Source organism: Pristis pectinata, chromosome 33 (assembly GCF_009764475.1).
Source record: "Pristis pectinata isolate sPriPec2 chromosome 33, sPriPec2.1.pri, whole genome shotgun sequence".
NCBI classification, from domain to species: domain Eukaryota; kingdom Metazoa; phylum Chordata; class Chondrichthyes; order Rhinopristiformes; family Pristidae; genus Pristis; species Pristis pectinata.
The window spans coordinates 19,549,296-19,565,211 of record NC_067437.1 but is presented as its reverse complement, the minus strand read 5'-3'; the positions used below and the strand labels follow the sequence as shown (position 1 = coordinate 19,565,211).

Genomic DNA, 15,916 nt, shown 5'->3' with positions numbered 1-15,916 from the left:
ATTTGGGAAGTTGAAGTCTCCCATTATAACAACCCTGTTATTTTTGCTTCTCTCCAAACACGCCAATCTGCTCCTCTATATCTCTACTGCTACCAGGGGGCCCATAGAATACTCCTAGTAGAGTAACCGCTCCTTTCTTGTTCCTTAATTCCACCCATACGGACTCTAGAGATGACCCTTCTACAACATCCATCTTTTCCACAGCCGTAACAGTGTCCCTGACCAGTATCGCCACCCCTCCTCCTCTTCTCCCCCCTTCCCTATCCCTCTTAAAACACCGAAAACCAGGAATATTCAATATCCACTCCTCTCCTGACGTCAGCCATGTCTCAGTAATAGCCACGATATCATAGTCCCCCATACTTATCCAAGCCCTCAGTTCATCCCCCTTATTCCTGACACTTCTTGCATTTAAGTAAACACACTTCAGTCCATCTACCTTACTACTTTTATAGACTGTATTCTGCTTCTCCTTCCCCAAAACCTCTCTACCTGTTTGATCTAACTTTTCCCCATCCCCTTCTTCCTCTGACCTACTCCTCCGGTTCCCTTCCCTCTCACAGACTAGTTTAAACCCTCCCGAACCACCCTAGCAAATCTCGCCACAAGGATATTGGCCCCCTTCTGGTTCGGGTGTAACCCGTCCTCTCCGTACAGGTCCCACCTTCCCGAGAAGAGATCCCAATGATCCAGAAATCTAAAACCCTCCCTCCTGCACCAATTTCTCAGCCACGCATTTATCTGCCACCTCCTCCTATTCCTGTCTTCACTAACACGTGGCACTGGCAGCAGTCCTGAGATTGCTACCCTTGAGGTCCTGTTCCTCAATTTTCTGCCTAGCTCCCTGAACTCACTCTTCAGGACCTCATCCTCCTTCCTACCTATGTTGTTGGTGCCAACATGGACCACAACTTCTGGCTGCTCTCCCTCCCGCTCAAGAATCCTGTGGACCCGATCAGTGACATCCCGGACCCTGGCACCTGGGAGGCAACATACCATCCGGGATTCCTGCTCACTGCCACAGAACCTCCTATCTGTTTCCCTGACTATCAAGTCCCCTATTACTACCGCATGTCTCTTTCCCACCCTTCCCTTCTGAGCAGCAGTACCAGTCCCAGTGCCAGAGACCTGGTAACTGCAGCTAGGCCCCTGCAGGTCATCCCCCTCATCAGCTTCCAAGGCAGAAAACTTGTTACTGAGGGGAACAGCCTTCTTGTATATACTTCCTTTTACCTCTTGACTAAATTCACAACCTTCTGTCATCAACCAAGGTTCCCTTACCTTGCCATCCTTGTCCTTTCTCCTTACTGGAACATGCCGGTCCTGAGCTCTGATCTGCTGGTCTGTAAACAACTCCCACATGTCAGATGTGGACTTGCTGATAACAACTGCTCCTGATTAATCCCCCCAGCTCCCGTCTAATAATGCCGTAATTTACCCTCCCCCAATGTAGTACTTTCCCACAAGATCCAGACATCCTTATTCATAACTATAAAACTTTAAAAAAACTTTAAAGCTTTATTTATACAGCACGGTAACGGGCCCTTCCAGCCCAACGAGCCCACACTGCCCAATTACACCCATGTTAACCTGCTAACCCATACATCTTTGGAATGTGCGAGGAAACTGGAGCATCCGGAGTCACAGGAGAATGTACAAACGCCTTACAGACAGCGGCAGGAATTGAACCTCAATCACTAGCGCTGTAATAGCGTTACGCTAACCAACTACACTACCATGCAGCCTATGACCTATACCCTATGACCGTGCCCACTATCTAAAATTTAAGAAGTTGTCATCACTGTTCCCAAAATACTCACCCACTTAAAGGCCGGTCACCTGGCCAGGCTCATTTCCCAGAACATGCTCCAGTATGGTCATCCAGTTGGACTATCCAAGTACTGTTTCAAGAAACCCTCCTTGATGCACCTAACAAATTCTGACCCATCCAAGCCTCTTGCTCTCAGGAAGCCCCAGTCAATATTGGCAAAGTTAAAGTTGCCCACTACTACAACCCTGATGCTTTTACATCTTTCCATAATCTACCTACATCCTATCTCTCAGTGGCTATTGAGAGGCCTATAGTATAATCCCATCAGAGTGATTGCACCTTTCTTATTTTTGAGCTCTCCCCATATTGTCTCAGGGGATGAGGCCTTCAGTATGTCCTCTCAAGTGCAGCTGTGACATACTCCCTGGTTAGTCATACAACTCCTCCACTTTTTTTTACCTCCCTCTCTATCATGTCTAAAATATCAAAACTCTGGAATGTTAAACTACCAGTCCTGTCCCTCTCATAACCAAGTTTTCACAATGGCCACAACATTATAATTCCATGTATTGACCCAGGTCTAAGTTCATCTCCCTTGCCATAATTGAAATAAACACCCTTCAACCCATCAGTCTCACTGTGTTCATTAACCTGTTCCTGCCTGCCCTTCCTTTCCAACTTACTTGAGTGCTTGATATTTAGTGCGGACTCTGTGGGCCGAAGGGCTGTTTCCATACTCTATCACTCTGTGACTCTACAACTATAGTAATGGATGGACCATCTGTCATCAACCAAGGTACCAAATTTAGACTTGGTAAACTCGCTCCCAGTCAATTCAATTTGTAAGGTTGTTCTCACAAATATATAGTAACTTCTTCAAATTGCAAGAGTTCTTCCTCTGGTAAATAAAGCAGCAGTCAGTTGGTATGGCATGATTCCGTCAGTATGACAGTGTCCATGTGCAAGATCCCTCCATCACAATCTTAGGGATGTCCTGTCCCACCAGCAGAACAGATGCACTGGAGTATTATTTCAGTAGGGTACTGGCTGGAGAGAGTGGCCCTGGGAGTCTTCAGTTTGACTCCAGACCCCATGAAGTTTCACAGCATCAGGTCAAACATGGACAAGAAAACCTCAATCTACTGCAATCTACTGTGCTTCCTCAGCTGGTGATTCAGTGTTCCTCCAAATTGAACAACACTTGGAAGAATCACAAAAAGTAACAAGGTTACAGAATGTACACAACTGCATGTTTGCTAAACAGCAAAAACAGCTTGCAGTAGACAGAGCTAAGTGATCACACACAAAACAGCACTTGACCAAGTGAAACATCCAGGAGCCTTAATAAAAGTGAAGCCATTCAGCATCAAGGGGAAAAACTCTCCAATGATTGGAATCATACCTCACACACAAGAATATGGTTGTAGTTGCCATAAGAATTCCTCAGGGAATGTTGTAGGTCAGATCATTGTCAGCTGCTTCATCAAATCAATTCTATCATAAGGTCGGGAGTGGGGAGACTTGCACAATTTTCAATCTTTTTTTGTAGTTCCTCTGCAAGACCTAAGCACTAATCAGATATGGGCTGATAATTGTCAAGTGACATTGACTCCTCAAATGTGTCAGCATTTACCGTCTCCGACAAGAGACAAGAGAGAGTCCAGCCACTTACCTTTTAATACTCAGTGACATACCATTGTTGAGTCCCCCATTGTAAACATCCTGGGGATCACCATCGATCAAAAACTCAACAGGACCAGTCAGAAAAAATAATGTGGCTACTAAGGCAAGTCAAAAGCTGGGTATCCTGTGGCAAGTGTCTCACCTCCTGACTTCCCAAAGCCTTTACACCAGCAATAAAACATAAGAGCACAATGAAACAATTGCAAGATGAGTACAGCTCTAAAATACTCGAAACTCAACACCATCTAGGACAAAAGGACAAAGTAGCTCACTTAATTGATGCCCTGTTCACCACGCTTAACATTCATTTCCTCCTTCACTGTCGCACAGTGGCTGCAGCGTGTGTCATGTATTGAATGGACTGCAGTTATTTACCTATGCTTCTCCAGGAAGACCTGTCAAATCCACAACCACTGCCACCAAGAAGGAAAGGGCAGGAGGTGCATTTGAATACCATCATCTCCATGTTCTAAGCCACATACCATTACTTCATCGCTGCAAGGTTTAAATTCTGTAATGCTGTACCCAACATTGTTGGAGTCCCTTTATCAGTAAAACTACTCCAATTCAAGAAGGCGGCTGATCACCACTTTCTCAAGGGCAGGTAGGGATGGACAATACATGCTAGACTTAGTAGTTATGCCTGCATCCTGAAAAATAAATAAATTAAAAATAATTATGTTCATTCTGATGATGGTAAGTTTTCATAACTCTTCCACTTCTGGCTTTTGCTGCTCCCTCACTCCCAGTATAAATATTAATGGAAGACAGGATTATGCCTAGCTGTGATGTTCTGCTTAACCTGGCTGGAAGACAGAGCAAAGCCCTAAAGTATCATAACCTAATGACCACATTCTTCTGTCCCTAAAGTGCTGCTTAGCAGTCGGGAAAGGGAATCTTTTCAACATTTTTCTGATGCTCCTTGGACAACTGCTTACCATGGCACATTTTGGCTGAGCCACATTTACTAGGCAACTAAGGGTAGGATGCAGAATTTGCTGTCGGTGGTCAGAGTTTGCTGTCTGTGGTTAGAATTAACACATCTAATCCTTTCTTTACAACTGCAAGGATAGGATCTCACAATATCAAATGGGGTTTATTCTCTGATTACAAAGTTAAAAATATAATTTTACTCTTTAAATATTAAATTGGTAAACTGGTATATTATTGTCACATATTCCAAGGTACAGTGAAAAGCGTTTTTCATGCCATCCATACAGATCATTTCATCACATCAGTACATTGAGGATTACAAAGGAAAAGCAATAACAGAATGCAGAATATAATGTTAAAGTTACAGAGAAAGTGCAGTGCAGGCAGGTGCAAGGAGTCCATCTTATCGTACAAGGGGACTACTCAATAGTCTTATAAAAGTGGGATAGAAGCTGTACTTGAACCTGGTGGTGCACGCTTTCAGGCTTTTGTATCTTTGGTCCAATGGGAGGGAGGAGAAGAGAGAATGTCCAGGGTGGGTGGGTTCTTTGATTATGTTGGTTGCTTTACCAAGGCAGCGAGAAGTGTAGACAGAGTCTATCGAGCGTAAGCTTGTTTTCATGATGTGCTGAGCTGTGTCCACAACTCACTGCAGTTTCTTGTTATTCTTGGGCAGAGCAGTTGCAATATGAAGCTGTGATACATCCGGATAAGATACTTTCTGTGGTGCACCTTTAAAAATCGGTGAGGGTCAACAGAGACATGCCAAATTTCTTTAGCCTCCTCAGGAAGTAGAGGTGCTGGTGAGCTTTCTTGGCCGTGGCGTCTACACGTTTGGAGCAGGACAGGCTATTGGTGATGTTCACTGCTAGGAACTAGAAGCTCCAAACCCTCTCAACCTCAGCACCATTGATGTAAACAGGAGCATATGCACCACACCCCTTGCTGAAGTCAATAACCAGCTCTTTTGTTGACATTGAGAGAAAGGAAAATGTCAACAAAACATGTCACTGGACTCTCTATCTCCTTCCTGTACTCTGACTCATCCTTATTTGAGATTTGACCCACTATGGTGGTGTCATCTGCAAACTTAGAGCAGAATCTGGCTACACAGTTGTGAGTGTATAGGGAGTAGAGTAGGGGGCTCAGAATGCAGCCTCATGGGACACCAATGTTGAGGATAATAGTGGCAGAGGTGTTGCTGCCTGTCTTTATTGATTGCGGTCCGTTGGTCAGGAAGCCAAGGATCCACTTGCAAATAGAGGCGTTGAATCCAGGTCTAGGAGTTTGGAGATGAGTTTGCTTGGAATTATGGTATTGAAGGTGGAGCTGTAGCCAATAAATAGTTGTCTGATATAGGTGTCTTTACTATGCAGATGCTCCAGAGATGATGAGTATAGGGCAAAGGGATATGGTGTTCACTGTAGGCCTGTTTCAGCAGTGGGTCGAGGCTGCCTGAGAGGCTGGAGTTGATGTGTGCCGTGACCAGCCTCTCAAAGCACTTCATGATGGTGGATGTCAGGACCAGGCGATAGTCATTAAGACACATTACCTCATTTTTCTTTGGTACTGGAATGATAATGGTCTTCATAAAGCAGTTCAGATTGAAGTAGGATGAGGTTAAAAATGTCTGCAAATACCCCGCCAGCTGATCTGTGCAGAATCTAAGGACATGGTGGAAACATCATCTGGGCCAGATGCTTTCTGTGGGTTCACCTCTGGAAGTCCAATCTGACATCTGCAATGGTGGCTGTGGGTACATGAGCATTGGAGGCTGTCGGAGCTGGTGGTGACATTCCAATCCCCTTCTGTTCAAAGTGTGCATAGAATGCATTAAGTTCATCAGGAAGGGATGCGTTATTGTCAGCAATGCAGCCCGACTTTGTTTTGTAGCCTGTTATAGCATGCAAGCCCTACCACGACTGAGCTAGTCTGGGACTCTATTGTGAACCGGTATTGTCTCTTGGCATCCCTGATAGCTTTGCAGAGGTCGTATCTCGATTTCTTGTATCGGTCAGGGTCACCTGATTTGAACGTCGCAGTCCTAGAATTCAGTAGGGAGCGGATCTCTTGGTTCATCCATGGTTTCCAGTTTGGGAACACCCAGATTGACCCCTTTGGTACACATTTGCTGATAAAGTCCATGACGGTGGTGACATACTCATCTAGGCTGGCTGCTGAGTCTTTGAACATGGACCAGTCTACTGACTCAAAGCAGTCACATCGGAGCTCCTCTATTTCCTCAGACCTGTACTGTATGATTTCCTGCACTAGATCCTCACGTTTCAGCTTCTATTTGTACACAGAGAGAAGGAGCACAGCCTAGTGGTCTGATTTACCAAAGTGAAGGCAGGTGATGGATCGATAGACATCTTTGATGGTGGTGTAGCAATGGTTAAGGGTGCTTGGGCCCCTGGTGGGACAGGAAATGTTCTGGTGAAATTACGGTAACACAGCTCTTCACCGTTAGATATTCCAAGCCAGAAGAGCAGGAATTCACCAGGACTGTCATATCCAGTGAGTTGAGAACCCCTTAGGTTGTATGGCGCAGTCAGATGAAGCAGATGTGAGCCATGTTTCAGTGAGACAGAGCACATAGCAGTCCCTCAGTTCTCTTTAGTAGGTGAGTCTCGCCCTTAGTTCATCAGCTTTGTTCTCAATAGCCTGAACGTCAGCTAGTAGTATGCTGGGGAGAGAGGTCTTGAATCCACACTGTTTCAGTCTCACCTGCAGCCCAGCCCTCCTCCCACACTTCCGAGGAAAGTGGTAAGTCGAACCTGGAATGGAGGCACCTGGACTGGGAGGTAATCGATTTCTTCTGGACAGACTTGGAGGACCTGAAGTGGATTCATTTGGGCAGTGAGATAAGTTGCTGTTCCCATACGGATCTGGAAGTCCTGAAGAGGATTGGGCTGCACCATCAGGTAAGTGGGGGTGTCTAGAGGAACCTCAATGTCGGGACTCAGCCCCAAGTGCTCCATAGATCTGGCCCTTCGATCTGGAGGGGCCTCAGCATCAGATGCCCCTGCAGGTTGGGCCTTCAGTCAGGTCAGGCCTTCGGGCTTGGCCCCTGCTGCTCTGGTGGATCAGGCCTCCAGGTGGGTCAGGCCTCAGGGGTTGGTGTCAGCTGCTCTTGTTGGTTGGGTTTTTGCTCCAGTAGGTCCTCAGAGCAGGGTGTCTGCATTGGGTGCTCCATTGGGGTCCTGGAGTCAAGTCTTGGCGGCGGGGTATCTGTGGGGTCGGATCTTCATTCTGCACAGGTTTCCATGTGGATGGGCCCGTCCTGGGCCTCGCTGGTTGGTTCCATGTGGGTCCGGGAGTCAGGATGGTAGTTCATTCACTCCAGGAGGTCGGAAGGTTGCCAGACCCTTAAGTAGATTTAAAAGAACATTATTAGTAATTCTTAGGGTCATAGAATTTAGATTTAAAAGAGCAGAATGATTATAATAGAAGTAATGAGTAGATCCGCAGAGAGCAGCTTGCAACGAGTTGCCACACTCTGGCGCCATCTTGCCGATCCATTAGAAGTGAGATGAATTTCTTTGGAGTTTCCATCTCAATAATAACTTCAGCAGGAAACCATGGAAATGCTAAAGAAATGATGCTAATCAGTCAGTCTTCATTGTTTTTAATTCCTTGTCACAGAGGAAAATGTTGCTGGATAGTAAAATGTTAATTCTGTTGCTTTTCAGAATCAGTTATATGAAGCCAAAAGACTCATTTCTGTTAAGGATGCATTACTAAGTGAGGTGGGTATATAACATGAAATTGTTTCATGCTAATGTACATAGATAAGTGAATGGAGAATCCTAACAAATTCTACAAATATATTAAAAGTGAAGGGGTAACTTGGAAAAGAATAGGTCCCCTTAGGGATCAATGTGGTCTTCTACATGTGGAACCACAGGAGATGGATGAGGTGTTAAATGAATATTTCTCGCCTGTATTTACCATGGAGAAGGTCATGGAAGCTAAGGAATTAAGGGAAACGAATAATAGTGTCTTGAAACATATCCATGTTACAACAGAGGAGTTGCTGGTGGTCTTAAAGCATATTATGGTGGGTAAATCCCTGGGGCCTTATCAAGTGTACCCCACGGCATTGTGGGAAGTTGGAAAGAAATTACAGGGGCCCTGGCAGAGATATTTGCATCATCTTTAACCACATACCGGAAGACTGGAGGATGGCTAATGTTGTGCTTTTATTTAAGAGGGACTGTAAGGACAAGCCAGGGAGCTACAGGCCAGTGAACCTAACATGAGTGGTGGGAAAGTTACTGGAAGGAATTCTGAAGGACAGGATCCATCAGTATTTGGAAAGACAGGGACTGAAGAGTGATAGGCAGCATGGCTTTGTGTGTGGGAAATAGTGCCTCACAAATTTGATTGAGTTTTTTTGAGGTGAGGACAAAATAGATTGACGAGGGTAGAATGGTAGACATTGTCTATGTGGACTTTAGCAAGGCCTTTGTCAAGTTCCTACATGGTAGGCTGGTCTGGAAGGTTAGATCACATGGAATCCAGGGTGAGTCGGCCAATTGGATGTAAAATTGACTTGGTGGAAGGAGACAGGGTGGGAACGGAGGTTGTTTTTCAGATTAGAAGCCTATGACCAATAGTGTGCCACAGGGGTCGGCACTGGGTCCACTGTTGTTTCTCATCTATATTAACAATTTGGATGATAATGTTGTTAACATGGTGAGTAAGTTTGCAGATGACACCAAAATTACTGGTGTAGTGGACAGTGAAGAAGGTTATCAAAAATTACAACAAGATCTAAATGAACTGGGCAAGTGGGCCAAGCAATGGCGGATAGAATTTAACTTCAGCAAGTGTGAGTTGCTGCATTTTGGTCAGTTAAATTTGGACAAGACTTGCACGGTAAATGGTAGGGCTCTGGAGAGTGGTGTAGTACTGAGGCCTGGGGGTACAGATACAAGATTTCCTGAAAGTAGAGACAAGTTGATCGGGCGTGAAGAAGGCTCAAGTTCATGTTTAAGTTTATTGTCATAGGCATATATACCCAGGGTAGTCATTGAAGCAGGTCATGCTCTTCTTGGATGCCACCTTGCAGCAGCTGGGAACTTCAGACCGCAGAAGTGAGAGGTTGAAGATGTCCCTGAATACTCCAGCCAGTTGGTCAGTGCAGGTTTTTCAAACTCAACCAGGTATGCCATCAGGGCCTGACACCTTGCAAGGGTTTACACTCATGAAGGATGTTTTGACTTCAGCCTCCAAGTCGTTGGGTGCCATGGGGACTTGTGTAGGTATATCATTATTCTCCTTCTCAAAGCGTGCATAAAAGGCATTAAGCTCATCAAGGAGTCATGTGTCATTGCCGTTTATACTACTTGTTATCACCATAGGAGGTGATGGCACGCAAGCCCTGCCACAGCTGTTGAGCATCCGTTTGTGGCTCCAGCTTCGTCCAGAATTGCCTCTGCTCTCATAATAGCCCTCCAGAGATTGTACCTGGACTTGCAGGTCTCTGGATCGCAGTTCTGAACACCACAGATCTAGCCCTCAGCAGACAATGAATCTCCTGGTTCATGCCGAGCTTCTTGCTTGCGAAGACCCGATATGTTTTTATGGGCACACACTCGTCCACACAGGTCTTGATGAAGTCCGTGACGACGGTGGCATACTTGTTCAGATCCATTGATATGGTCAAAACAATCCTTTATATGCTCCTCCGTGCCCCCCCCCCCCCCCGACTGTGGTCCTCTCCAGTGGTGCCACACTCTTCAGTCTCTGCCTGTATGCAGGAAGTAGAAGAATGGCCAGGTGGTCAGATGTCCTGAAGTGTGGGGGCGGGATGGCTCGGTTGGTGCACTTGATATAGAGTGGTTAAATGTGTTGGGTCCTCTGGTGTTACCGGTGACATGCTGGTAGTAGTTTGGCAAAAGCTTCATCAAGCTAGCCTGGTTGAAGACCCGCATGATGACAGGAAGGACATCAGGGTTTGCCATTTCATGACTATTAATCACAGCGTTCAATTCTCCAGTGCCAGCTTGATGTCTACCTGGGGTGGGATGTATACTACATTCAGAATAACAGTGGAGAACTCCCTCAGCAGATAGTACGGATGACACTTGACCAGTTTGAGGTCAGGGGAGCAGGACTGAGATAGACCCACCACATCTGAGCACCACGACAAATTAATCAAGAAGCAAATGCCGCCACCTCTGCCTTTACCTGACACCATTGTCCAATCTATGTGGTGGATGGTGAAATCCTTGGACTGTGCGCCATGTGTGGAGAGCTGGGGGTGAAACACAGCAGTCCCTTATGCCCCTCTGATACAGCTGTCATGCTCTGAGGCCCTCAGTCTTGTTATCTACTGATTGTGCATTTGCCAGAAGTATGCTAGGGTGGGCGGGGTGGAATTTGAAGCCCTGACAATTCAGACTTACCTGAAGTCCAGCTCAGCATCCGCACTTTTTGGCACAGTGGAGGCTTCTGATGCTTCTGGATGCTGAACTCACCTTCTGGGTGGTCTGTTCTGCTGAGTCTGTTGGATCTTTCTTGCGTTTCTAAAATCACGAATGCATTTAAGTGGCTTAAAACATTGTTTGTTGCTGCATTCATTGTAGCTGCAGATTTCGGCTTTAAAAGTTAAGAACGGGAATATTTTATTGTTCCCTTGGGACCTGACTGCAAAATGTCACCTCTCTCTGGCGCCATCTCATGACATTTGATGAGGTGTTTGGCACGCTTGCCTTTATTTAGTCAGGACACCGAGTATAGGAGTTGGGACATTATGTTATAACACTACAAGTCATTGGTGAGGCCACACTTGGAGTATTGTGTGCAGTCTGGTCGCCCAGCCATAAGGATATCATTAAGCTGGATAGGGTGCAGAAAGAATTCACAAGGATGTTACCGGGACTGGAGGGCTTGAGTTATAAGGAGAGACTGGATAGGCTGGAACTTTCTTCCCTGGAGTGTAGGAGGCTGAGGGCTGACCTTATGGAGGTATATAAAATCACAAAAGGGTGTCGATAAGGTTGATGGCCAGAGTTTTTTCTCAAGGAGGGAAGCCTAAAACTAGAGGACATAGATTTAAGGAGAGGTGGAAAGAAGTGCACATAATATTCCAAATGCAGGCTAACCAAGGTTTTGTCCAGCTGCAACATGACCTGACTCTTGTACTCAGTGCCCTAATTGATGAAGGCAAGCAAGCCATACGCCTTCTTTACACCCTATTGTGTTGCCACTTTCAAAGAGCTATGGATTTGGACCCCAAGATCCCTCTGTACATCGATGCTCCTAAGGGTCCTGCCATTTACTGTATACTTTCATAGAACATAGAGCAGTACAGCACAGGAACAGGCCCTTCAGCCCACGGTGTACCAAACTAATTAAGCTAATGACCCCTAGTCCATATCCCTCCATTCTCTGCATATCCATGTGCTAATCTAAGAGCCTCTTAAATGCTTCTCCACCACCACACTTTAGTAGTGCATTCCAAGCACGCACCACACTCTGTGGGGAAAAATACTTGCCCTGCACATCTCTATTGAACTTTCCCCGCACATCTCTATTGAACTTTCCCCCTCACCTTAAATATCTCTATTATTTGACATTTTGACCCTGCGAAAAAGATGCCGGCTGGCTACTCAATCTATGCCTCTCATAACTTTTTGATCAGTGAGTTTGCGGATGACACAAAATAGGAGGTGTTGTTGATAGTGAAGAAGGTTTTTATAGATTACAGGGGGATCTTGATCAGTTTGTGAAGTGGTCCGAAGAGTGGCAAATGGATTTCAATACAGGTAAATATGAGGTGATGCATTTTGGAAAGTCAAACCAGAGTAGGACTTATACTGTGAATTATAGGGCACTAGGCAGTGTAATGGAACAGATTCAAGTTCATTGAAAGCAGCATCATAGGTAGACAGGGTGGTGAAAAAGGCATTTAGCATTCTGGCCTTCATCAGACACTAAGTTGAGTAGTTGGGACATTATGTTGCAGTTGTATAAGTCATTGGTGAGGCTGCACTTGGAGTACTGTGTACAGTTTTGGTCACCCTGTTATAGGAAAGACATAGTTAAAATGGAAAGCAGCTTGATATGCCATCCAACCATCTACTTGTCCCTTCACCAACAAATGATACTCCTCTCAAAAAACTGACCTCAACTGACGACTGTAATTTTACTACTCACATGCATAATATTCTTCCTTATGCAACTTTATAAAACATCGGTCAGACCTGAGCTGCTAGAGGAAGTGGTTGAGGCAGGTATAATAACAAATTTTAAAAGACAGTTGGACAGGTACATGGATAGGAAAAGTTAGAGGGATCTAGGCCAAACACTGGCAAACAGGACTAGCTTGGATGGGCATCTTGGTAGGCATGGACTAGTTGGGCCAAAGGGCCTGTTTCCACGCTCTGTGACTTCAGCTAGAGTACTGCATGCAGTTCTGCTCACCACATTATGGGAAAGATGCTATAGCACTGGAGAGGGTGCAGAGGAGATTCACCAGGATGTTGCCTAGGATAGAGCATTTTAGTTATGAGGAGAGACTGGGGAGGGTACGTATGTTTTCCTTGTATTGGAGAAGGTGCAGAGGGGATGGCACATTGGAGCAGCTAGTAGAGCCACTGCCTCAGTGTCAGAGACCCACGTTCAATCCCGACTTCTGCTTGTGTGGAGTTTGCATGTTCTCCCTGTGACCATGTGGGTTTCATTCAGCTGCTCTGGTTTCCTCCCACGTCCCAAAGATGTGCAAGTTAGTATGTTAATTAGCCACTGTAAATCACTCCTAGTGTGACAGGTATGATCTGGAGTTGAGAATCAGGGGGGAGTAAAATGCTATGAACCTTGCATTAGTGTAAATGGGCAGTTGATGATCGGTGCAAATTTTTATCTCTCTAACTCGATGACATGACTGAGGTACATAAAATAATGAGGGATAGACTGTAGGAAACTTTTACACATACCAAGGTAGATAAAACAAGAGAACCTAGATTTAGAGTAAGGTGGAAGAGAACCTGTGTGCCTGTGATGCTGCTGCAAGCAAGGTTTTCATACCCTACTTTAGTTATGCACATGACAATAAACTCGATGACTTGATTTAGAGTGGATCTGAGGGGGACCTTTTTCACCCAGAATGTGAGTACCTGGAATGCAATGCTAGAAAGAGTGATAGAAGCAGGGTCGCTGACATTATTTAAGAGGTGCCTAAATGAGGATTTGAATCACCAAGGGCCAAGTGCTGGAAGTTGGAATTAAAAAAGATGGATGCCCACTGGTCAGCTTGGACATGGTGGGCCGAATGGCCTGTTTCCATGCTGTATGACTCTTGACTCCTACCCTCAAACCTTGCTGATTTCTCTTGCATGCTCAGCACAAGGCTTTCCTGTTGTCCAGCCCAATAGACCTCTTTGTCTCATTTTGATGTGAGTTAGTCAATTTTCCATCTCCCAGAGAGCTGGGGTGTCCATAGTTTGCTGGAGGGATTTACGTTGCCTAACTTTACTTGAATCTCAGGCTTCCATGCAGCAGCACACAAAGGGATTTCTCTGCCAGCCAAATTTTGAACACCAGTTGAATTTCTCTCCCATTATTGGGGAATAGAAATATATAGGGATAAAATCTGACTTGCAGAATTACATTGCCACAGTTGTATTATTGTCAGAATTGTGATTCAAGCATGTGACATCTTGATAATATCAGAAGTCTTGATGTGGAAATATTCAGATACGTGCTCTTTGACATTCATTGAGGCTGCTGTGTATTATTTTGCAGAAAATAAATCAGTCAGAGGAAATGAAATCAACTTTGGACGAATACAATGATATAATTAAGGTAAAATAGCCGAGACATAAAGCAACAATAGGCATTTAGTAGAAGTGAAGTGAAAACATTTTCTTCATATCAATTCCATTATATTTGCTGTTAATAAACTTTGAGACATATTCAAATGAACGAATATCTTTATTAGACCTGTGAAGCCCCAAAAACAGGTCCCAGTCTATATTGTGGAAATCACCTATGACAACAACCCTGTTATTTTCACACCTTTCCCTAATCTACCTGCTTATCAGTTCCTCATTGTCCCGGTGGCTATTAGGGGGTCTGTAGTATAATCCCATCAGAGTGATTGCATCTTCCTTATTTTTGAGTTCTACCCATATAGACTCAGTGGATGAGCCCTCCATTATGTCCCCTCTGAGTGCAGCTGTGATATTGTACGTGATTAATAGTACAACTTTAACCCCACCCACTCCCCCCCCCCCCCCACCAACACCACTCTTTTACCTCCCTCTCTATCTTTTCTAAAACATCAAAACCCTAGAGCATTAAGCATCCAGTCCTATCCCTCTCTCAACCAAGTCTCTGTAATGGCCACAACATCATAGCTCCAGATTGAGTACAGAAGTCACTCAAGGGAAGAGATGTGCATCCAAACAAAGGAAATAGCAGCTTCAATTGCATCCAACAGGAGGTGTTGAGAGAGACCATTGGATCCAGATGATCTGTTGCCTGCAATGGCCTGCACAGTGCTGGCCAGGGTGCAGCCCAAAGCCCCATATCTCAGCTCGCTTCAACCCCCATGCAGCGTCTCCACACTGGGATGATTCTTTGCTGCAGGATTTTCAGCAGAGGGAAAGAGTTCATTTGTCTTTTATTCCTTGAACGTTCAGGTTGGTACCTACCTGCAAGTGCTTGGACTGGAGGAACAAGAGAACTATAATGAATCAATTCTCTGCAGGATAGCACTAAATAGGTTCCCAGTGTATATTTTTGACAAATTATTTACCGTAATGTTATACTTCATCCAGATTTGTGGATCAGTTATGTCTGAAAACTTGTTCAGTATTCATACTAGGTAGAAAATTGTTTTTTATAAAGGAATTTAGCACATCTCTCATGGTATTGCTCGTAGATGCCTAGTGCTGAAAGCGTTCACTGTCCAAAGGACAAATATCACTGCCTCTTTCTGTATCTTATTGCACTTCTAAGTTTGAAGTGAGAGATAAGGATATTCATTGGAAAAAGGACAGCAGATGATAAGCAGTACAAATTTCTTGTTAGTGCCAGCTGATGTCAGTGGTAATTGATATTCCCTTTTGGGAGCTCGCACTTCTGATCCTTAAACTGCTTGCTGAGAAGGAGAAACAGCATTATATCGTGGTGACTAGAATCTTCCAGTTTTTACACTTAAGAAATCCTCTGCCACACAACTTTCTTTGTAATTATTAATCAGCAATTGATAATGAATGTTGAATGCTCTTGATTTTTATTCCCAACAGGGATTGAAAGAAGAAATAAACAAGTTACGGTATCATCTCACGTGTGAAGATTTATCAGTGTAAGTTGGATACCATTGTAGATGAAAAGCAAAATTTTGCACATGCTGGAAGTCAAATATAAAATAGACAATACTGAAAATATTCAGCAGATCATGCATAACGTTTCAAAATCCCATAAGAGAAATGTTCTGGCATTAATGTTTTATTCCATCGGTCTTGGGTGTAAGATCACCTGGTGCGTTTACATTGTACTGGATTGAAGAAGAGA

At 44.7% G+C, this 15,916-nt stretch overlaps 1 protein-coding gene across 1 annotated transcript in view; it reads left to right on the top strand.

Annotated features, from left to right (window-relative positions):
• Positions 1-15,711, top strand: part of LOC127585438 (protein KASH5-like) — a 76,697-nt gene extending 60,986 nt beyond the window's left edge. Inside the window, exons 11-13 of the mRNA XM_052042865.1 lie at positions 8,080-8,136; positions 14,141-14,200; positions 15,649-15,711. Coding sequence (XP_051898825.1) covers positions 8,080-8,136; positions 14,141-14,200; positions 15,649-15,711 — 180 coding nt within the window. The remainder of the gene's footprint in view (positions 1-8,079; positions 8,137-14,140; positions 14,201-15,648) is intronic.
• The last annotated feature ends 205 nt before the right edge of the window (positions 15,712-15,916 follow it).